Source organism: Medicago truncatula, chromosome 7, assembly GCF_003473485.1.
Source record: "Medicago truncatula cultivar Jemalong A17 chromosome 7, MtrunA17r5.0-ANR, whole genome shotgun sequence".
NCBI classification, from domain to species: Eukaryota; Viridiplantae; Streptophyta; class Magnoliopsida; order Fabales; family Fabaceae; genus Medicago; species Medicago truncatula.
In genome coordinates, this window is record NC_053048.1 from 4,892,687 (window position 1) to 4,917,747 (window position 25,061).

At 33.2% G+C, this 25,061-nt stretch overlaps 3 protein-coding genes and 1 pseudogene across 3 annotated transcripts in view; 1 reads left to right on the forward strand and 3 right to left on the reverse strand.

Moving 5' to 3' along the window:
- LOC25497554 (putative methylesterase 11, chloroplastic) overlaps window positions 1-24,466 on the forward strand; it is a 55,875-nt gene extending 31,409 nt beyond the window's left edge. Inside the window, exon 5 of the mRNA XM_039827427.1 lies at window positions 24,120-24,466. Within this exon, the coding sequence (XP_039683361.1) occupies window positions 24,120-24,392 (273 nt within the window). The 3' untranslated portion in view covers window positions 24,393-24,466. The remainder of the gene's footprint in view (window positions 1-24,119) is intronic.
- LOC25497557 (receptor-like protein kinase FERONIA) lies at window positions 2,073-4,816 on the reverse strand. Its single transcript, XM_024770122.2, has one exon. The coding sequence runs from the start codon at window positions 4,796-4,798 to the stop codon at window positions 2,168-2,170; it is 2,631 nt and encodes an 876-aa protein (XP_024625890.2). The 5' UTR covers window positions 4,799-4,816; the 3' UTR covers window positions 2,073-2,167.
- On the reverse strand, window positions 11,923-14,796 carry LOC25497559 (receptor-like protein kinase FERONIA). Its single transcript, XM_013592173.3, has one exon. The coding sequence runs from the start codon at window positions 14,595-14,597 to the stop codon at window positions 12,021-12,023; it is 2,577 nt and encodes an 858-aa protein (XP_013447627.1). The 5' UTR covers window positions 14,598-14,796; the 3' UTR covers window positions 11,923-12,020.
- LOC25497560 (receptor-like protein kinase FERONIA) lies at window positions 20,266-23,995 on the reverse strand (annotated as a pseudogene).
- Window positions 24,467-25,061: the final 595 nt, after the last annotated feature.

Below are 25,061 nucleotides of genomic sequence, written 5' to 3' on the forward strand. Positions count from 1 at the left end.
CCTAAACACGTAAACTCGGTAAACTCGCCGAGTTGACACGCGATTTGTGGAACATTGCTCACACACCAAACAACATTCCTCCAACCATTGTTTTCTTCATTCGGCGAGTGGTTCGATATCGGTAACTTGATTGAAAGTGATTCAATGGTTCTGGTACAAATATTAGGGCACCTCTGGTGGAGGATTTCCAACACTGAGTTTGCCAAGATGGGAACTCAAAGAAGATATTATGACTGGAGTTTCCAACACTGTTGTTTGAATGAAAGTTACTTATTAGGAATTAAATGAAAAATATTAAAGAGGCCAATTAATTTGCAAGATTATAGTTTCAGACCAAATATAAGTTCTTTAGAATTCACCATTAAAAATGAGTGATCTAGTTGTTTCAAGATATAATATGGCAAAATAAGACCCCAAAATAACATTTGGTAGAATTCACCACATGAAATGCTTTTAGAATTTGGACTGAGCTGCCAAAATCAATTCGAAAATGCGGTACATTACCACTTATAAACACATGTTCAAATCATATATTATCCAATGCGGGACACTTGACACCTCTCTCATTGTATATGATCCTTTTAGTACTCCTTAGCCAAAAAAACAATGATACCCATGACAATGAATTTTGATATTGGTCCTGCAATATTCCTATCCACATAATATAATAAATAAATATACACAATATGCTTTGCCTGCTAGAAGTCATCTATATAATAACATGCAATAGTGGGATCAACGCGGAGACGAAGACTTGATGAAGTCTTTGAATAAATAATGCCACGATAAATTAAAAATATGGTGCCATCACTACATAAAAAGGAAAAAACTATAAATTGACTATTTTGTCACTAGTTAACGACCATTGACTTGATTACATAAATATACTAAGTATAAATTAATTTTGTTTACAAAAATCATTCTATTTTTATTTTTTATTTTTTTTATAGATTCAATTCATTAGAGATTATTCTTGTTTTTTTGTTGGTTATCATTTTATCTGTACGAAGTTTCCACCACCGTGTAGCAGTGATTAATCTCTGTCGTAGAATATGTATGACACATAAGTTGAATTCTCCCATTGTAACTGGATATTTTCTATTCAAAAGCACCGATGATCGACCTCTTGACCCCTTCGGCCAACCATTATTGGTCGCTAGAGATAATACTATTCGAGTCGTACAAGACATAAAATATATGTATCTCTCAAAGCCGAAGTTTAAATCTTGGTTCGCTATACTGTGAGAGTCTAATCTCTTATGATAAACCCATCCCACTCTAGTTGGTAATCTAATAAATCTAATAAATTTATTAAATGGATCATATATATTTAACTTCAATATTCCATTATATTCCAACTGTATTGGATCTGCAAATTTTATTTGTTTAGTAGTTTATAGTTGTAAAAGTCTCTCATACCATATACTTAAAAATAGATACCAATTCTTTTAAAACTATAATCAAATCATCATAATAAATTCAAGGTTTAATTACACTTTTGGTCCTCGTGTTTTGGCTTACTCACGAAACTGGTCCTGCTCTTTTGAAACATAACAAAACGGTCATTCAATTATCATTTTTGTTGCATTTTTCGTCCTACCCCCCATTTTATTCTCCAAAAATGCAGAGAAATGATAGTTTTAGACCTGCCCCCTATGCTCAACCATGAAATAAACAAGGAAAAAAACATGTGGGTACAAAGAATCGACTTTATTCAACACACTAACAAAAAAATCCTAATTTCTAAGATATGTTACTAATTAGGTTTTTTTTTTTTCCGATAGTGTGCTGAATAGAATAGATTTCTTGTGCCCACATGTTTTATTCCTTATTGATTTCATGGTTGAGCATAGAGGTATGTCTAAAACCGCCTAAAACTGTCATTTCTCTGCGTTTCTAGAGTTTGAAAATAGGACGTAGGACGAAATATGCAACAAAAATGATAATTGAAGGACCGTTTTGTTCTGTTTTAAAAGGACAGGACCAGTGTGAGTAGGCCAAAACACGAGGACCAAAAGTGTAATTAATTAAGCAAACATATGAATGCCTAACTTACTAGAAAATTCAAGATATGATCAAACAACATCTTTTCGCTAAGTACTGAAATTATTTAGTTTTGATATTACATTACGCTATACATATATAAGGTGGTGTTCCATATTAACTGCTAAATATAAACTTTGAAGTTTTGACATGAATACGATCGTCTTTTTTGATTCCTAATCTCAGAGAAAAGATGTTCTTTTGTAATTGACCTCGCTGAGATTGTGCTCTCCTTAAAAGTCTGGGATCTTGCGAAATGCATACCACTCCCTTCATCACTCATAGATTGCGAGAACCGTAGGCCTTTTATGCATGTTATCTCTTTTTGGGTCGTACAAACGTCGTAATCTTCCTCACTCACCACCAATTGCAACGCAAACTCTAAACCCCCAACCACTTGACTCATTGAGGGTCGTTGAATTCCATCATCATGCAAACAACTTAACGCCAACTTGCAATAATATTCTAAACACTCGCCCGTGATGGAATCTCTTAGGAATGGATCCACTATTTGTTCAATCGCCACACCTTCTTCGTAGCATCTTTTGAACCAACAAACTAGACTAGCAGTATTCTTATCCAAATTACGAACCAAAGGTGGCCTAGCACACAACACTTCAAGAAGTACCACACCGAACGAGTACACATCTGATTTTAGAGTTAGCCTTTGGAACATATAGTACTCAGGATCTAAATACCCAAGGCTTCCTTTCACCATTGTGCTGATGTGGGTAGTCGATATCCCTGTAGGTCCCACCTTGGATAACCCGAAGTCGGAAACCTTAGCTATCCATTTTTCATCCAACAATATGTTGGTGCTCTTCACGTCACGATGTATTATTTTGTGCTTCACCTCAGCATGAAGATAATTCAGCCCTCTTGCGGCACCTAATAGAATTTCAAGCCTCTGCCTCCAAGGTAGTGGCTCGTTATTAGAACCATAAAGATACTCACAAAGAGTACCGTGCTGCATGAACTCATAAACCAAAATCATCTCTGTGTCATCGTTGCAATATCCCACGAGGGACACCAAGTGAATGTGGCGAAGCTGGGAGAGCAACTCGATTTCATTCATGAACTCGTTGGCACCTTGTTGAGAGCCCGATTTGAGGCGCTTAACCGCAACAAGTGTGGATCCATCAACACAACCTTTGTACACGTTGCCAAACCCTCCAACTCCGATGATAAAAGCATCATCGAAGTTGTTTGTAGCTGCTTTGATCTCTGCGATTGTAAAGGAGCGGCACAGATGGGGCGGCAAAGACTCCCCGTTCTTTGTCTTCAATAAATTATCTTCCATGACATTATGACACCTTCTTATTATCCAAAAAACAGTGATACCCATGGAAATTGCTAGCACAAGGCCAGAAACTGAAGTCACAACAACAATAGCCACAAGTGGGGTGATCTTAGTTATTTTTGACGATTGGGTTGAAACTGCAATCGCGAGATTGTTATTTTTGTCACTTATTTTTAAAATCTCGATTCCATTCAATATGAAACCATTGTATTCTGTCAATGGTTGAAGCTTGATTGAAAGATTAGCTCTTTCAAGTTGAGAGCTTCCTTCTTGATAGTCCATAGACATTGCATAATCCTTATGAACAGGAACCATACGAGCACCACTCCACCCTATCACATCCGCCTTTTCTTCAACCAAAGTGTTATCTATGAATATCTGAAAGACTCTATCACCTTTATTTGTTATATCCGGATCAAACTCACAAAAATGTAACCTTACCATATAAGTAAAACCAGAATCAACCTCAAAATTCCAAGTTACATTGAAATCATTTTCCCAACTACTAGACACACCAAAACCATTTGATACCAATAATTTCATTTCTAAACTTCTTGCAGTTAAATAAACAGCTTCTGGTGCAGTGTAATTTGGAATGGCATTTTTTAAATAGTTTAGATGATGTTCATAATCATTTGATACGCTTAGCGGATATTGTTTCTCCAAGTAACGAGGATAATCATTGTCCCAATTACGAAACATACCTGTATCTTGGTTTGGTGGAACTTGAATTCGACCAACGTTGACTCTATAAACCATCTCCAAAGCTTTGTCATTAAGAATTTGGTATGGTATATCTTCAGAGCCATCTAACTTGATACGATAATCTTGGTCACTGAGGTTTGTGTAATAGAGAAAAGAAGGCATAGACACAACTTCGATTCCGTTAATGAAAGCATAACTAACATTTGATGTGGGAATGAAAGTTATGTTTAGCTTCTCATTTGTTTTAATTTGGATGCAATACTCTTTGATGATATTATTCTCATCATGATGAAGCCAAAGTGAAGGGTTGAAGTTTTGAAGAAGGGTGAGATTGTTGTTTACTTTGACAGAGAAAAGTGCATTTGAGGGTTCAAAATTTTGATACGATGCAGGGTAAAAATAAAGGCGAAGAAAAACAGGGGAAACAGTGATGCTAGAAAATGAGTATGTAAAATTTGAGAAAGAGACACGTGCGTGTGTGTATGGAACTGTGAAATTTGGGGATTTAAGTGATGTTTTAGGAGATGGATTAGTGGTTTTTGGTTCAATGAAAGTAAAGAGTTTTGTGTTATCATTATTATCACCAACCCAAATTCGACTATCTAAGGCAGTAGTGTTCGTTGAGGAGCCACAACTAATGGCTATATTGTAAATTGGATTGTATGAGGTAGCTAGTAGAGGGAACAGTAGCAAAATGAGAGAAAGTATGCTGATTTTTGTGTAATTTTTTTTGTTTATGGTGTTTGCCATAGTTGTGTGAGAAGAGAGTGAAGAAGATACATTAATTTGAATGGTACGTAGAAGTTGCATTTATTTATTATTATTAGATTTGATACATTTAGAGGTAGGAAGGGAAATTTCCATAAAACAACACTTGAGACTGATCATTGAAATGGTCAAATGATCTCCTTGGGAAGCAATTAGGATCACGTAATTGTGGAGATAGGAAAACTCTCATTTCTGTTTTATAATTCAAAACCATACGGAAAAATATTTTTTATTTTTTTTATAATCAAATATATATTATTGGGATTGGATATAAGCAAATATATGTTATAAAGGAAAAGAAAGTGATCCAGAAGTCCTACTTAAATTATTTTGGTATAGTGGAATTGGATATAAGATGCGAATTTTCAATTTTATTTTATTATTTAAAAAAAAATATGTTTGGTTAACATTACAATATTCTCAAGAACCTTTAAATAGGGTGATTAATAGACAAGTTACACATAAATTTATTCTCATTTTTATGAGAATTTTATTCTCACTCTTTCCGGTGGTAAAAAATTTCTATTCCAGGAACCTTTTATACGCAGGAATAAAATTTTTGTAAATTTATTAAGAAACAGCACCAATGACTGGCCACAAAATTAGTTGCAAGTTTGAAATCTTCAAACTTTCCTTTGGATGATAGGGATAATTTAAAACGAATGAGTGGTAGGAGTTCACTTGCGACACTTGCGACATTAGTCGCAAGGTTAAATTTGATTTTTTTTTTGAACAAAGTCGCAAGGTTAATCATTCACAGTCGCAAGGAATATAATTTCTTGTTTTTTTGTTCTTTTTTCTTTCTTTGATTCCCTTTTATTTGTCTTTTCTCTATAATTTCTAGGTATCCTTTATTTATCTCTATTTGAGTATGTGTAGGTTTTATTCACACAAGAAAAGTATGTGTAGAAAAGGAAAGATGAAATTTTAAACAAAAAAAGAAAATTAAACGGTTTGTATAATTCAACACGAAGGAGAGAAAAGTGATGTTATAATGAAGATTTTAGGATAAGTAAGATCAATGAATTTTGATATTGGTCCTGCGAGGGTTTTTTTTTTTATTACTTATTTTAAAAATCATTATTCCATTCAATATCACATCAGCGTATTTTGTGTAGATAGCTTCTGTACTCGTTCAAGCTTGATTTTTTATTTTATTTTTAAGGGAAACGTCCTTACAATATTTCATTAATAATAATAGTTTCAATACAAGTTGGTATATCATAATAAACGGCGGGATTAACTAAAGACGTGACCTCTCGTGCAAGAGCATGAATAACCGCGTTGGCTTGTCGCTTAACAAACTCCATCCTAGAGTTAGAAAATAAATTGCGAAACAAAGAACGACAGGAAAAAATAATGCAACCAAATTCAGACAAGTCGTTCCTGGTAGAAAGGAATGCATCAACTGTTAATTTAGAGTATGTTGCAAAGTCGATGTTATCAATCAGCATATCACTCAGCCATTGCAAAGCAGAGTGCAGCCCTAAAGCTTCTCCCACATCCACCGAAACAGTACAAGGATATGTAATAGTCTTGGCCATAACAAAAATACCTTCCGAGTCGCGAACACAAATGCCAATACCTATGCGGTTATGATGAGAAGAAAAAGTTGCGTCGATATTACATTTATATCTACCTGGCATATGAGGCTGCCACAAGATCATGTTGTGTTGGTGTGAGGTGGAGGCCCCCGTATGCGCAACCATAGCATGCTGAGAAGCTGAAGTAGATGCAAGGGTATCCGGAGCATTCGCCAAATGCCATAGCATTGTCCAGAATGGAACGTCCGGGAACAAACGTGGACTGATTGTCAGAGATGCACTGAGATAATACATTCTTCAACCTGTTCGCTAGTACTTTAGAAACAATTTTATATAGCACATTGAACAGTGCTATTGACCGCCAATCTTTCATGCTAACCTGCGTAGAACCTTTTGGAATAAGGGCAATGTTAGTAATATTTAAATCAGGGGGAAACTGTCCCGTGTCTAGCCAACCACAACATTCCTAAAAATGTCATCACTGCATAAATTCCAAAAGTATTGGTAAAAACCCGGACTATAGCCATCAGGGCCGGAGTACTTGTCCGGATGCATAGAGAAAATAGCATCTCGAAACTCGGCCTTAGTAAAAGGTGTCGTGAGAATAATATAATCATGAACAGAGATAGACGGATTAATAACATCTATGACAGAAGAAAAATCACTATCCTGCTGTTGAAAAATATTCACAAAATAATTCTGCGCTACTTCTTGCAAACCTTGTTCACTAGTAACCTTATTTCCTACATCATCATCAAGAGAGGTTATACGGTTTAACTTTTTCCGAGCTGTTGCCGATGCATGAAAAAACTTTGTATTTCTATCACCATCCTTGTACAAGTGTGCTTTAGCACGTTGACGCCAATATAGGCATCGTCTTAGGACATCAGCCGTTGCAAGCGTTTCCTTAGCTCAAACATGCGAGTTTGGTCCTCACCAGTAGCTTGCAGCCGCGTGTCTTGCATTTCTTTGCAACAATTGTCAATATCGCGCTTTAAATTGTGGCAATGAGTCTTTCTCCAGACGGACATATCCTTCCCGCATGATATCAATTTTGGAATAATCGTTGAAGCTTGATTGAAAGATTAACTCTTTCAATTTGATTCCTTCCTCCTTGAGAGTACATATGAACAAGCACAATCCTTATTGACAGGGAGCACCAGCCCATGCAATCACATCAGCATAATGTTCAGCCAAAATATCATCTATAAACATATGAAAAACTGTATCACCTGAATTCTTTATATGTCAATCAAACTCACAAAAGTAACCTTACCATATAAGTAAAACCAGAATCAACTTCAAAATAAGTTGATGGACAGGATAGATAGAGTGAAAAAAGAGAAAACTTTGAAAACTAATTCTTAATACATTTCTACTCATTTCACCATTACTAATTTGACACATTGCCTTTACTTTCTCAGTTTATATTGAGTGTAACTAAATTTTTACTTGGAAGAATTGGGATTTGAACATGAGAGTTTGAAGAGTAGCACATTCAACTCTAAGATTCCAAGGCAATACCACCACACCTACCCAACTGCGTTTTCTCTTGGCTAAAATTGAATTTTAAAATATGATTAAGGTTAACTCAATCAACATCACTAAAATTGTAATAGCTTACCTCCCCTCCCATTAAAAAAGACCCAATTTCGGGGAGCAAATATTGAGTTTGTGAGAGATTTTGTGTCCCACTTATTCCCTCTTCAAAATTGAACCAACACATATGATTAACAACATTTCCTCCTCTCCTCTCCCCTCCATCTACCCCGAACCAAAATAGAAGTGTTGGAAATATAGAATTATCATTAAATAGTAAATCAAAGAGAAATATTAGCAGGAATAAATTTAATATAAATAAAATAAATAGAGTATTGAAAACTTATTGATCTTATGAACTAAGGCGTGCCAATGCATTGAGCTTAAGAGTTTTCGCTACCAAATATAAGTTACCCGATGTTGTTGGTCTCATAGCTAGTACTCTTCAGGATACAACAGTCACTTCTTGCTAACACTGCACATGAATTAGCAAGGGAACTTAAGTGTTCTTAATACACGAAAAAGAGACTTACAACATTTCATTAATCAAAATATGTTCAATACAATTTGATATGTTAACTAATTTCTGGAAACTAGCTGATAATGGGTCCGTCTTAGCAAACCTTTATTTTTGAGGGGAAAGGACTTGTAACATTTTTAATCAAAATATGTTCAATACAATTTGGTTTGTTAACCAATATATGAAAACTAAGTGATAATGGGACCGCCTAAGCTAACTCATGGGCAACCGTATTTGCTTGTTACTGCACAAAACCCACACTAGAGTTTTCATAATTTAAACTAAAGTGAGTTTTACAATTTCACTACGAGAAAAATTTAAAATAGAGACGAGAGATATTTGTCTCTAAATTGCAAAATTTGTCACTAAGCTTGTTAGAGACGGAATTGGAGATGGATCAAGTTCCGTTGTTAATGTCGTCGTCACTAAGCTTGTTAGATATGGATTTTATATTTCCGTCTTTGATTGGAATCGAAAAAATTATGTTTCCGATTGAAGATGGAAAAAATTTCGTCTCTGACCGAAGATGAAATAATTATGTCGCTAACTATAAAAAACCGTCGCTCATTGATGTTGCTAGAACGAAACAACTCCGTCTCTAAGGTATATAATTGCGTTCTATTGAGACGGACATTTCTAATAATGTTTTTTTTTTTTTAAATTAAAAAAAAATCTGCCTCTGAAGATTTCAGCGAGTTATAACTTTTGCTGTTTGTTTGATTTTGGCTTGGCTGAGATGCTTAGACTTTATTTTGTAAGACAACTATATTTTTTGCTTACCTGCATTTCGAATATATTTTGGTTTATTTGTGTTATGAATATGTCGAATTCGTTATGTTTAATTGTTGAGGAGAAGTGCCACATATTAGGAAGCATGTTATGGCTAATTGAATGAATAGCATGTATATTTGAGAGGAGAGAGATGGATGAAAAGGAAGAGAGATAAAGTGTTTGGGTGACATAGAGTTGGGTGACATTGGTCAATCACAATGCTACAATGCTTGTGTTTCTCTCTCTCTTTCACAAGCATCGTGACATTGTGATTGACCAATGTCACCAAACTCTATGTCACTCAATTGCTGTCCGTAGGCCACACATCACATATTTATGTGGAGTTTTAAATGTGTATGCCACTTATGAATTTGCATCTATCACCACTCATATAATAACATGTAATAGTGGGATACAACGAGGAGACGAAGACTTTATGAAGTCTTTGAATAAATAATGCCATAATAAATAAAAAAATATGGTGCCATCACTATACATAATAAGGCAAAAACCATAAATTGACTATTTTGTCACTACTTAGCTAGTTGACGACCATTGACTTGATTACATCCTCTCTTTTTAGAGGAAATTTGACTACATCATCTTCTTAATTTTATTGGTTGGTTTTAAGTTACGGATTGAGAGTCTCAAATTAGATGCATGCCTAATATTGTTATGTTTTTTCCTTTATAAAACGTATCATTTACCTTACAACTTCGGATCGATAAAAGATTGAATTAACTCCAACTCAAATTCTCAAAATATACTAGTATGTATAAATTAATTTTGTTTACAAAAATCATTCTAATATTTTTTTTAGATTCCTTTCACAAGAGATAGTTTGTTTTTTTTGTTATCATTTTATCAATACGAAATTTCCACCGTCATGTAGTAGTGATTAATCTCTTTCGGAGAATAGGTGGAGCACATAAGTTGGATCTTCCATTATAAATAGATTTTTTTTATACGTAAGAGTCGGGGATCGAACACTTGATCACTTCGGCCAATCCATTATTGATCACTATAGATATTCTATTCGAGCCGTAGACACTAAATATGTGTTTTCAAATTCAAGAAAGAAAGAAAAAAACTAATGGAAAAAAAAAAAAACCAAAACGCGCAACCGAGAAAACAAACGGCAGAATAAACAAAGGGTAAAATTTGCTTCAAAATTGCGGGGGATTTAAACTGTCGTGGAATGATGACCTTACCAAAGAGGAGTGTCACTTTTTAAACCAATTTGAGGGAGTTTTATGAAACCTCTTCAAAATAACCGCCGCTATGAAGCACGTTTTTAGTAGTATTCTCACTAGAAATTTAAATCTTGGTTCGCTATATTGTGAGTCTAATCTCTTCTGCTAAATCCAATCTAGTTGGTAATCTAACGCTACTAATAAATTTATGGGTTAATAGTGTTTTTCACCCCTGTAATATAGGCCATTTCCGGTTTTCGCCCTTATAAAATTTTCGGTTTGATTTCTGTCCTTGTAAATTTTTTTTTTTTTTTCCGGAATATCCCCCTCCTCCCTCCAACTCAGCAAATCAGCCTATGTGGCGCTGACAAGGAATTTTTTTTTTCACTTGCCACGTGTATAATTCGTTTTTTTTTTAAAAAAATTGTGAAATTTTAATTTCGTTTTTTAATTTTAATTTTAAAAAACTCAATTTTTGTTTTAATTGTTTTATTTTTTAAAATATTTGAAAATTAATTTTCAAAAATAAAAAAAAATATTCGGATTTTTTTCCAAAAATTTAGAAATATTAAAAAAATATTAAAAATATGATTTTTTAGAATTTTTTAAAATTTTAGAAAATGATTTTTTTTAAATTTTAATTTCAAAAATGATTTTATAAAAATCTAGAATAAAATCTGAATTTTTAAAAAAATTGTATCCAGATTAATAAAAAAAATATATTTTCCATAAAAAAAAAAAATGACTTTTTTAAAAAAATTTCGAATTTGTTTCTTCTAATTTAACTTTTTTTTTTATTTTGAAAATTAAATTCCAGAATCTTTAAAAAAAATCGAATATTTTTTCTGATTTTTTTAATATTCGAATTTAAAATAAAACCGAAAAATTCAAAAAAAATCTTATCGTTTTTTCTGATTTTTTTAATATTTGAATTTTTTCTTTTTCGATTTTTAAATTTTTTGGAAAAAAATCTGAATATTTTTTTTATTTTTGAAAATTAATTTTCAAATATTTTAAAAATAAAATCTGATGTAGATAATTAAAAAAAAATTGAGTTTTTTAAAATTAAAATTAAAAAACGAAATTAAAATTTCACAATTTAAAAAAAAAAACGAATTATACACGTGGCAAGTGAAAAAAAAAGAAAAATAAATTCCATGTCAGCGCCACATAGGCTGATTTGCTGAGTTGGAGGGAGTAGGGGGGTATTCCGGAAATTTTTTTTTTTTACAAGGACAGAAATCAAATCGAAAATTTTATAAGGGCGAAAACCGGAAATAGCCTATATTACAGGGGTGAAAAACACTATTAACCCTAAATTTATTAAATGGATCATATATTTAACTTCAATATTCAATTATACTCCAACTGTATTGGATCTGCAAATTTTATCTGACTATTAGTTTATAGTTGTGAAAGTCTCTCATACCATATGCTAAAAAATTAGACATCAATTCTTTTAAAACTTTAATAAAATCATAATCATCAGTTCAATTAATCAAACATATGAAGGCCTTACTTACTAGAAAATTCAAGACATGATCAAACAACATCTTTTTGCTAAGTGCTAAAATTATTTAGTTTTGATATTACATGTTTACGCTATACATATATAAAGTGTTGTTCCATATTAATTGCTAAATGTAAACTTTGAGGTTTTGACATGAATATGATCGTGGTCTTGGATTCACAATATTCGAGAAAAAATGTTCTTGAGTACTTGCCCTCGCTGAGGCTGTGCTCTCCTTGTAGGTGTGGGATCTTTCGAAATGTTGGTCACACTCTTGATCACTCATAAACTGCGAGAATTGTTGGCTACCTTCTTCACTCACCTCCATTTGCAACGCATACTCCAAACCTATAACAACTTGACTCATTGATGGACGTTGAGTCCCATCATCATGCACACAACTCAACGCCAGCTTGCAATAATATTTCAAGCACTCCTCTGTGATAGAACCCCTTAGGAATGGATCCACTATTTGTTCAATTGCCACACCTTCATCGTAGCATTTTTTAAACCAACAAACTAGACTTGCTGTATTCTTATCCAAATCACGAACCAAAGGTGGTCTAGCACACAACACCTCAAGAAGCACCACACCGAATGAGTACACATCAGATTTTAGAGTTAGCCTTTGGAGCATATAATATTCTGGATCCAAATACCCTAGGCTACCCTTCACCATCGTGCTAACATGGGTTGTAGACATCCTTGTCGGTCCCACTTTCGATAATCCAAAATCAGAAACCTTAGCCACCCATTTCTCATCCAACAATATGTTGGTGCTCTTCACGTCACGGTGTATTATCTTGTGTTTCACCTCTGCATGAAGATAATTCAGCCCTCTCGCGGAACCCAATAGAATCTCAAGCCTCTTCTTCCACGGTAAGGGCTGGTTATTAGAACCATAAAGATACTCACACAGAGTACCGTGTTGCATGAACTCATAAACCAAAATCATTTCTGTGTCATCATTGCAATATCCCACGAGGGATACCAAGTGAATGTGGCGAAGCTGGGAGAGTAACTCGATCTCATTCATGAACTCGTTGGCACCTTGTTGAGAGCCAGATTTGAGGCGTTTTATCGCAACAGGCATGGATCCATCGATGCAACCTTTGTACACGTTGCCAAATCCTCCAACACCGATGATGAAAACATCATCGAAGTTATTTGTGGCTGCTTTGATCTCTGCGATTGTGAAGGAGCGACACAAATGTGGTGGCAAAGATGACGACCCTTTGTTCTTTGTCTTTGATGAGCTATCTTTCATGACAATATGAAGCTTTTTCCTTAGCCAAAAAAATGTGTTGCCTACGATCATTGCTAGCAAGAGGCTGGAAACTACAATCGTCGCAACAATCGCTATGGTGATCTTAATTTTTTTTGGTGATTGGGTTGAAAATTCCTGATCAATGGATTTTGTTATTGATCCTGCGAGATTGTCGTTGTAGTCACTTTCTTTTAAAATCTGGATTCCATTCAATATGACATCGCGGTATTTTGTGTGGTTAGTTGCTCTCTGTAGCTTGATTGTAAGATTAACTCTTTCAATTTGAGTGCTTCCTTCTTCAGAGTGCATAGTCACAACATAATCCTTATGAACAGGAATCAAACGAGCATTGCTCCATGAAATCACATCAGCATTTGGTTCAGCCAAGAAATCATGTATAAATATCTGGAAAACTCTATCACCTTTATCCTTGATACGCCAATCAAATTCACAAAAATGTAACCTGACCATATAAGTAAATGTTGAGTCAACTTCGAAATTCCAAGTTACATTGTAATCCTCTGTGACATTCATTCCATAACTTCTCGCAGTTAGGTATACAGCTTCTGGTGCGATGTAATTTGGAATTGTATTGTTTTTATAGTTGAGATGATTTACAAAATCACTTGATACACTTAGTGGATATTGTTTCTCTAAGTAACGAGGATAATCGTTATCCCAATTACGAAACAAACCAGTATCTAGGTTTGGTGGAACTTGATTTTCACCAACGTTGACACTATAAACTGTCTCCAGAGCTTTGTTGTCTGAGTCAAGTGATTTGAAGTCATAATTTGGGGCATTGAGGTTTGAGTAATAGAGAAAAGAAGGCATAGACACAACTTCAATTCCATTAATGAAAGCATAATAAGGATTTGAATGGTTTGTGTTGTTGGGAATGAAAGTTATGTTTAGCTTCTTATTCGGTTGGACTTGGATGCAATATTCTTTGGTGATTGTTTCCCCATCATCATGAATCCAAAGTGAAGGATTGAAGTTTTTAAGAAGTGTAAGTTTGTTGTTTACTTCAACAGAGAAAAGTGCATTTGAGGGTTCAAATTTTTGATACGAAGTAGGGTAAAAATGAAGGCGGTTAAAAACAGGGGAAGTAGTGATGTTAGAAAATGAGTATGTGAAATATGAGAGAGAGATACGTGCGGTTGTGAATGGAATTTGAGTATTTGAGAGGGAACTACGTGGTGTTGTAAGAGATGGGTTCGTGGTTTTTGGTTCAATGAAAGTAAAGATATTTTTGTTATCAATATTCTCACCAATCCAAATTCGTTTATCTAAGGTAGTAGTGTCTGTTAGGGAGCCACAATCGATAGCTAAATTGTAATCAGGGTTGTATGAGTAAGCAATTAGAGGGAACAATAGCAAAAAGAGAGATAGTATGCTCATTTTTGTGTAAATGTTTTTGTTTATGGAGTTTGCCATATCTGTGTGAGAAGAGTGTGAAGAAAATAGATCAATTTGAATGGTACGTAGAAGTTGCTTTATTTATTATTATCTTATACATTGAGTAGGAAGGGAAATTTCCATAAAACAGCACTTGAGACTGATCATTGAAATGGTCAAATGATTTCCTTGGGGAGCAATTAGGATCACATAATTGTGGATAGGAAAACACTCATTTCTTTTTATCAATTGAAAACCATAGGAAGGAAATAATAATACTAATGCACTTCATTTTTTTTTACAATATTGGAGTGACATATTTATTTATTTCACAGTTCACACATATTTAGAAAAACTATGACTAAAAGAAAAATTATAATTTTATCAAACTAAACATTTTTTTTTGTAAGTAACATGGTGGCTGAAGTTCACATTTTTAAATGTTGATGTACAGGTTCAAACTCAAGCCCTTACATATATATATATGGGTTTGCTAGAACACACCCACTAGTTTTTATGTGGGAGTGTTTTAGCAAAGCTACACCTTAAGATGTATTTAACCACTTTTTAGTTATTCACTTGCTAAAATACTCCTTCTAAAAACTAAGTGGGTGTATTTTAGCAAATGCTTATAGGATTTGCTAGAACACACCCACTTGCTTTTTCTAAAAGGTGTGTTATAGCAACATACACCTTAAGGTGTATTTATTAACTTTTTAGTTATAACTTGCTAAAACACTCCCACATAAAAATTAGTGGGTGTGTTCTAGCAAATCCCATATATATATATATATATATATATATATATATATATATATATATATATATATATATTAACACTCAAATCAAACCCAAAATATGCAAACATGCTAAACAGAAAATATATTAGCCATGAAAAGCTTTACAAACCTAAAAGTGCAAAGCCATAAAGGATGTGCCAAAATACAGTAATAAAAAGGTCTCAAGATATTTGCAACAACAAACTGATTAGTTTTAGAATGACCGTCTTTCTTCATTTGATTCATAAGTGTTACCTTCCTTCTCTTTCATTTGAAGTAATTCATACCGTCTCTTGTGAGTTTATAATCTAACCTTGTCTGCATCTGCACCTGCATAAGCTTTCTCCCAGCTTTCCCATGCTTCATTTGCAGATTAAGCATCACTAACTCTTTTCAAAATGAGCAGTGCTATTTCAGCAATGGATGATAGTAGTAGTCAATCAGTGCAATTCACAGTCCATTCTCGATACAATCTCTCGCGATATTTAGCATTAGTCTTTCAAAATTTGCAGGATCAACATATTGGTGAATGATGAATAAATCCTATTTAAGAGGACATCAACTTATTTGTAATAAATAACACGGTGTCACCTATTTAACACGGTTAACATTGCATGATCAAATTATAAAGGATCATGTTAGCAACTAGCAAGTGTTTTGACTTTTGAGGGTATTGTAGAAGGAATGGTCACTATTATAAATAAATTTTGACTTTTTAGATTTATTTAATAAATGATGTAAAAAATTGCTTATAAACTAAATACATCATTTATTAAATAAATCTAAGAAGTTAAAAAAATATTTGTTTTGGAAATACAAGTTAAAGTAGTCTCGAAGTAATAATTACATCTTTTTCTATGCAAAAGTTACTTTTTTTTTTAGGGAAAAAAGTTACTTTTTTAGGTTGTTTAAACAATGAAAATCAACTAGACTCTTGACCCGTGCTGCCATCCAAATAGAAGTTAAACGAATAATTCGCAACAATTTAAACATATATAGTTAGCAACATCAATCTATAAGTTATATCATTTTCATGATTTTCTTTGCTTTACAACATCTGTTTTTTAAAAACAAACTCAACCTATAATTCCTCTGAAAATTTTAATTTAACAATATCAACTTATAATAACTTCTATTAGTTTCAGGATTTTGAATGCTCACCAACATTTGTTTGTCTAATAACAAACGAAACCTATAATTCCTATGGAAATTTTAATTTAACAGTATCAACCTATAATTTCTATTAGTTTGACGATTTTGAATGTTGGAACTACATCTGTTTTTCTAATAACAAACTAAACCTATAATTTCTCAGTTGCAAAACTAGCTTGCTCAAAAAATGGAGCGCCCCTTAAGAAATAGTAACCTATCACTTAGAATACGTATTATGTGTTGTAGAGCATACCTAGTCTGGGTGGTACTGACATAATACGTGCGCCATTTTAGTTTCAACAACATCATATATGCCGGGTCTTAAACGTGATATTCCCTCAATGCAACATCTGCAGAAGAATGGTTTCAATAAAATTGTGAAAAATTGCTGTCAACAAATTATAACACAAACACATATAAAAAATGCACTTACCTCTGCATGAGTAAAGAGCGAAATCAGTAAGATTTTTCGTAGACTTAAGATCTAACATTCTTGATTGACAGTTTGGCTACTGTATTTTTTGTTGATATGAAAATCTGCCACTAAGGTAGAAGAAAAAGGGTTTTTTCTAGATTACCCTCTCTTATTTAGAGGGTATTTTACATGATATCAACCAATCAAAATGTAATATACATTGATAACATTAAATGTCATAAATGAGTCAATTCTTTTCTAAAAAAAGAATCAATTATAATCATAAGGTAACTTTTAATACTTTTAATTTTTATTTAATTATAGAAATGATTACATTAGAGATCTTTTATCTTATTTATTTGTTACACTTGGGTCCTTTATCTTTATTTTTTTTCACTTAGGTCTTTTATCTCTTATAAAAGCACATATACATCATTTTTCTCATTTTTTTATTAAAAAAAAATACATAATTTTATTTTTTAAAATATCTTTTTATTAAAAATGAAACAAATCCAGAAATATGATGAAGATGTTCATCATCTTCATCTTCCTCCTTTGAATCTTCATTGAATCAAAAAAATTTATACACAAATATATCTCCAAATATCATGAATTAATGTTATATTCACCTCAAATTTTCTTTTAAACACAAAAATCAAACCCCTATAGAGAAAGAGATTTAGTTTCATCACAAAAAAAAAAATAGTTATATAAATTGTCAAAGCTGTATATTATTATTATTATTATTATTATTATTATTATTATTATTATTATTATTATTATTATTATTATTTTCTAACTCAATATTCAAGCCCGACATAAAAATAACCTCAAAATTGATAGCAGCTTTGCACATCAATTTTGTTGTTTCCAGAACAATCTTAACTTTCGTAAAGCCTAACCCTTCCGCCAGTGACTAAGCCTCCACCATCCGCCTTGCAACATTTGTGAAATTAAGGTTTTGATTTTTGTGTTTAAAATAAGATTTTAGGTGAATATAACATTAATTCACGATATTTGAAGATATATTTTAGTAGATTTTTTTATTTTATTTAAAGAAGATGATGAAGATTCAAAGGAAGAACATCTTCATCATATTTTTGGATTTTTTTTCAGTTTTAATAAAAATATATTTTTAAAAATAAAATTATGTATTTTTTAATAAAAAAAAAAGCGAAAAAAGACGTATATGTGCTTTTAAGAGAGATAAAGGACCTAAACGGGAAAAAAATAAAGACAAAGGACCAAAGTGTTACAAATAAATAAGATAAAGGACCCATAATGTAATATTGCCTTAATTATATTTAGGTGTTCAATCTTAATTAATTTACACTACATGACTGACTTAGAACAATTAAAATTTCACATGAATATATAGAACCTCTTAAATAGCAATGACCATTCACTTCTTGAAGCAATAAATCCTCTTCATTGGAGAGGAGAGATAAATTGCATTAATGTTAATTGCATAGATGAAGGTTGTACCGTTAATATACATGGAATGTTATGAGATCTACGGTTGAAATGTAGAGGGTGGTTAAACCATGCCTAGATACCCAAAGACCGGTTAACTGAGCTAATTAACATTATGAGATCTACGGCTGAAATGAAGGAAGTGGTTCACTGAGTTGATTAACATTAATTACGTAATTACGTAAGAGAAAATGTGTATGATTAACATTGTTATCAATTGTCATTATGAAGTTTCTGTATGAGAGAGAAAGTGAGGAGTTTGAAAATAGAGTTTGAATCAACGGCTTTGATTAAGTGTATGGTTGTGAGATTAGATTAGCTCTAATTACATGCTTAGGAGAGAAAAATGCAAGGGATTAGGGCAAACATGCTAGCTCATCAAGTCTAGCTTTTATAATAAAAGATTAAGTGTAAGCAATTATGTCCCACATCGATTAGAAATGTAACAATTAAAACCATAAACTCATTGTCTTAGGATTTTGAGTAACAATGTGTTGTTTCTCTTAGTGAGCCCTACACGTTTAGCCCATTTCCGCTCCCTAGTCTCCCGAACAACCTTAAATGCTTTTGAATATTAAATAAAAAATTCAATTTTCTTTTTATAAAGTTTGATGTTTTTATTAGATTACATCTTAACATAATTAAAACTATCATTTTCACCAACAATGGATTGGTGCAAGTGGGGAGTGACTTAGACACCTTAAACATGTGACTGGGGTTAGATTCCTGACTCATATGTATGAAAAAATTTGGTTAGGAGAACCCACCTTGAATGTCCCACAAGGTTGTTGACGAAGATTAATCACAACACTACGGTGGAAACTTCGTACCCATATCAGGATATCCCCTAAAAAAATAATATTATTTTCAAGTAAATTATTTTCAAACTTTGAAATTCAATTTGTTATATACTTATTAGTTGAACGCCAAATTGTAGGTTCACCATAGGCCCAATGAATATAAAAAACGGACATGATGGCAGTTGTCACACAAATTTTTGTTAAATCAGAGAGTCTATGGTTGAAAATCGAGAACTATAATTTATAAGAGAAAACATATGTAGATAAGATTTTTAATTCTTTTCTGTACGGAAGAAGAAAATATAAAAGTTGATGTATTTATAGAAAAAATATATAATTAGGTCCTACGAATATAGGACTAAATTTAATTTTTTTAACCAGCCATTTTTAATCCACATAATAGATGAAGACTTGCTAGAAGTCACCTAGTGTATAAATAACATGCAATAGTGGGATACCACGGGGAGAAAAAGACTTGACAAAGTCTATGAATAAATTATGCCACAATAATTAAAAATAATAATAATGTTATTACATAATAAGGAAAATACTACAAATTGATTGTTTTGTCACTAGTAAGCTGGTTAACGACCATTGACTTGATTGCATCGTCTTCTACTCAACTCTTCTTATTGGATGGATTTAAGTTATGGATCTTTAATTGATCATGTAGAAGTTGAATCGCGTTCAAAACAAATTTCTAAAATAAATAATTTTTTCATAATAATCACTTATGATAAATATATGTAAAAAAGTACTTAGTGCTCTCTAATATAACACTTCTATCTTAGCAAATTATAAATGTACCATATCATCAATTTTACTCCAACTTGATCCTGCAAACTTTATAGCTGTTAATTAGTTTATATGGTGAAGAGTCTATCATGCCATAATCTGGAAAAGATAAATATCGTTTTATTAAAAATTTAATTAAGTCTTAATGATAAGTTCAAATAATCAAACATAGGAAGGTTTACCTTGAAATAGTATTAAGATATGATCAAACGATATCTTTTATGTAGAGCTAAAATAATTTAGTTTTTGCTTTATATATGTTTACACTGTACTTACATATATAGAGGGGGTGTTCCATGTAACTGCTACATATAAGTTTTGAAGTTTTGGCATGAATACAACCGTGTTCTTTGATTCCCAATCTCAAAGAAAGGTTGTTCTTGAGTACTTGGCCTCGCTGAGATTGTACTCTCCTTGTAGGTGTGGGATCTCGTGAAATACAAGCCACTCCATTCATCACTCATATATGTCCTCTATTTTTGGGTCGTACCAAATTGACTATCTCCCTCACTCACCACCAATTGCAACACAAACTCTAAACCCCCAACCACTTGACTCATTGAAGGTCGTTGAGTCCCATCATCATGCAAACAACTTAACGCCAACTTGCAATAATATTCCAAACACTCATCCGTGATAGAATCTTTTAGGGATGGATCCACTATTTGTTCAATCGCCACACCTTCATCATAGCATCTTTTAAACCAACAAACTAGACTAGTTGTATTCTTATCCAAATCGCGAACCAATGGTGGCCTAGCACACAACACCTCAAGAAGCACCACACCGAACGAGTACACTTCAGATTTTAGAGTTAACCTTTGGAGCATATAGTATTGGGGATCCAAATACCCAAGGCTCCCCTTCACCATTGTGCTGACGTGATGAGTAGTCGATATCCCTGTCGGTCCCACCTTGGATAACCCGAAGTCGGAAACCTTAGCTACCCATTTGTGATCCAACAATATGTTGGTGCTCTTTACGTCGCGGTGTATTATTTTGTGTTTCACCTCAGCATGAAGATAATGCAACCCTCTTGCTGAACCCAATAGGATCTCAAGCCTTTGCCTCCAAGGTAGGGGCTGGTTATTAGAACCATAAAGATGCTCGCAGAGAGTACCGCGCTGCATGAATTCATAAACCAGAATCATCTATGTGTTGTCATTACAATATCCCATGAGGGACACCAAATGAATGTGGCGAAGCTGGGAGAGCAACTCGATTTCGTTCATGAACTCGTTGACACCTTGTTGAGAGCCCGATTTGAGGCGTTTAATCGCAACAAGTGTTGATCCATCAACACAACCTTTGTACACGTTGCCAAACCCTCCAACTCCAATGATGAAATCATCATCAAAGTTTTTTGTGGCTGCTCTGATCTCTGCAATTGTAAAGTAGCGGCACAAATGGGGCGGCAAAGATGATAACCTAGTGTTCTTTGTCTTCGACAAGTTATCTACCGTGGTACTGTGAAACATTATCCTTAGCCAAATTATTGTGATACCCGCGACGATTACTAGCACGAGGCCTGAAATTTCCATCACAGCAGTGATCTTAACTTTTTTTGACGACTGGGTTGTAAAAATTTGATGCGGGTGAGATAGATAAATGGATTTTGATAATGCTCTTGTGAGATTTTGATTTTCGTCACTTATATTTAAAATCTCAATTCCATTCAATATGACACCACTGTATTTTGATAATGGTTGAAGCTTGATTGAAAGATCAACTCTTTCAATTTGAGAGTGTGCTCGTGATTTTCGGATATCAAACCATTAATTGATTTGAATCGTCTGTGAACTCTCGATTTTATTCGTGGGAAGGGAAAAAATGAGTAAAAACCCTTATCGAGACTTTGGATTCGGGGGTTGGTTACGCGAAGGGAAGGTGCTAGCACCCTAAGCGTCTACGGTATTCCGTAGGAACCTCTTACCTAAATTATCTTGTGCTAAATTCATTGCTTATTTGAAAATTATTACCTAAAAGTCTAAGTGAAAGAATGGAGGGAGAAGAAGTATGTTTTTTGTTATTTTTATTTGATTTGGAAGGATAAAAATTCTATGCCTACATACCCTTAAAGAAAAGGGATCAAAACCAATGTAGTTCACCTAAAAAGTTTCTTTTTGGTGGGTTGGATTAATTTTAACAATTTTGTAAAAAAAAAGGTTTTAAGAAGAGATTAGAGGCCTCAAGGCATAAGAGAAAAATAAAGTGAGGTTGGTCAAATTTTAATTACAAGAAATCAAGTCTATTATGAATGTTAATTCAATTAAGCATTTGATTAAGAAAATAAAAGGAAAAACACTTGGGTTACAAACCAAGGTTTATTTAAGAAAATATTTTTGGAGTTTTGCATATTTGATCTTTTTTGGGAAAATGATTTTTTCTAAACTAACGTTAAAAACTAACGTAACGGAGCAAAAATAAAATAAGCGGTAAATAAAGCGGCATAGTGTCGGTGCGTGTGTTACTATACTATTACATACCCTCCTAGATACACTCTATGGTCTCAAGAGAAATATAATAAGAAATAAAAAAAATGCGCAAAATAAATTACATCAATTTCCTATTTATACACACTAAAAAAATTAATGACAATAAAATGACAAGAAATTAAAATATGCATGAGATGATTATAAATAAAAATGGCAATTATAAAATAAAAAACAGTAAATAAAAATTAAAACAAACACAATATTTTTGTAAGTTCTTTAGATAATTTTCTTTTAGCAGAGATGCAGAAAGTAAAAACAGAAGTGTAATTAATAAAACTGTAGTGAAATTTAAAAACAATTGGGCTCAGACTGGACAGATCTAAACAATTTTCTTTAGATAATTTTAAAATACCTCTCTGCCAAATTTTCACTGAATCATGAGATCGACCAGAGTCAAACGACGCGCGTCCGTGGAATCCTTGGTCAAAATTTAGGGTATGATAGCTTCCATTTTGAGAGTACATAGTCACACCATAATCCTTATGAACAGGAACCATACGACCATTACTCCACCTTATCACATCGGCTAATTCTTCAACTAAATTATCATCTATAAAAATCTGAAACATTCTATCACCTTTATTTATGATATTCGGATCAAACTCACAAAAATGTAACCTTACCATGTATGTAAAAGAAGAATCAACCTCAAAATTCCAAGTTACATTATAATCCTCTGTCACATACTTTCCATAATTTCTTGCAGTTAAGTATACAGTTTCTGGTGCAGTGTAATTTGGAATGGTATTGTTTAAATAGTTTAGATGATCTCCAAAATCACTTGATACACTTTGTGGATATTCTATCTCCAAGTAACGAGGAGAATCATTTTCCCAATAACGAAACATACCTGTATCATCACTTTGTGGTGAAAGTTTTTAAGAAGGGTAAGATTGTCGTTTAGTTTGACAGAGAAAAGTGCATTGGAGGGTTCAAAGTTTTTATAAGATGTTGAGTAAAAATGAAGGCGAAGAAAAACAGGGCAACTAGGGATGGTAGGAAATGAGTATGTGAAATTTGAGAGCGAGATACGTGCGGTTTTGAGTGGAATTGGGATATTTGAAAGGTAATCATGGGGTAGTGACAATTTAAGAGATGGATTTTTTGTTTTTGGCTCAAGGAAAGAAAAGAGTTCTGTGTTATCATTATTATCACCAACCCAAATTCCTTCGTCCGAGTCAGTATTGTTTATATCGGAACCACAACTGATGGCTAAATTGTAAATTGGGTTGTATGAGGTAGCAATTAGAGGGAACAATAGCAAAATGAGAGATAGTATGCTGATTTTTGACCGATGCTTAAAGCGTCGAGGACTAGTTTTCCTATTCACTCATTAAGATGACACTCACTCATTAAGATGACACATATGCAACATGCTCCCTGAGGAAAATAATATCCCTTGTGGATAATAACAATAAGATATATAGTATACTAAGTGATGAAATCGTTTATGTTAGATGTTTCCCTAACCCACCAAGTACCCGCTCTATTTTAGGTGCTGCATTTGTAAATATACTGATTACTGCATAATGCAATAATATGTGATTTGGAATCTAAACATTCTATTGTTATTTCCTTTTGAATAGCTTGAGATGGTGCTTATATCAGTTTTCCCTAACCATCATTGTTTGTTCATTGCTCTTTAAATACAGGACGTTGCATTAGCATCTGTTTCGATGAGTTCAGTACCATTCGCACCAGTTTTAGAGAAACTTTCCCTTTCAGATGTGAAATATAGAACCGTAAGGCGGTTTTATATAAAAACTCTTGAAGACAATGCCATACCTACTGCACTGCAAGAAAACATGATAAATGCAAGCCCTCCAGAAAAGGTTTTCCATTTAAAGGGCGCTGATCATTCTCCTTTCTTCTCAAAGCCTCAAGCTCTTCATAAGTTATTGGTAGAAATCTCAACAATCCTTTGAGAGAAAATTCATTACCTAAATTGTTTGTGAAGCTTCGTTCACGCTAAGGCTTCACTAACACGAAATTTTAATGTATAGTTACTTTATCATGAAAGAGTATTGTGTGCAAGTTACAGGTTTCCTTCTTCCCCTTCTTTTTTGGAGTTCGAATTAGGAAAACCAGCTTGTATATCCAACCTATATGTAGCTCCTACACTTCAAATTGAAGATGTGTTCGTTACACATGTCATATTCGGACATAAGAGAGACACGTGTGGTTGATTGCATTCAATTATTTATATTTTTTCAATTATTATCAGTGTCAACATATTGGTATTAGTGTTGTGTCTGGTGTTCATGTTGGTATCGGTGTTTCATGCCCTCAACTCATAACAGGCATTTTTGCAAAAAAAAAACTTGTTATATTGCTAGTGTTACTTGTAAAAAAGGCCAAAGTTTGATGATTAATAAAAGCAAAAATAACCCTAATTGATTAGAGAAAAACTTGTCACTAATAAGTATATCCTATGGCAACAGCAAGAGATAAGGACAATGCATAGGCAAGTTGCAAGGAAGAAATCTGATGTTGTATTTTTAGGCTGTTTTTCTCAATATTTTTGCATGTCACTCAAATAATATCAATATTTTGTATAATTATTGTGCTTTACAGTTGAAGAAAGCTGAGATGTT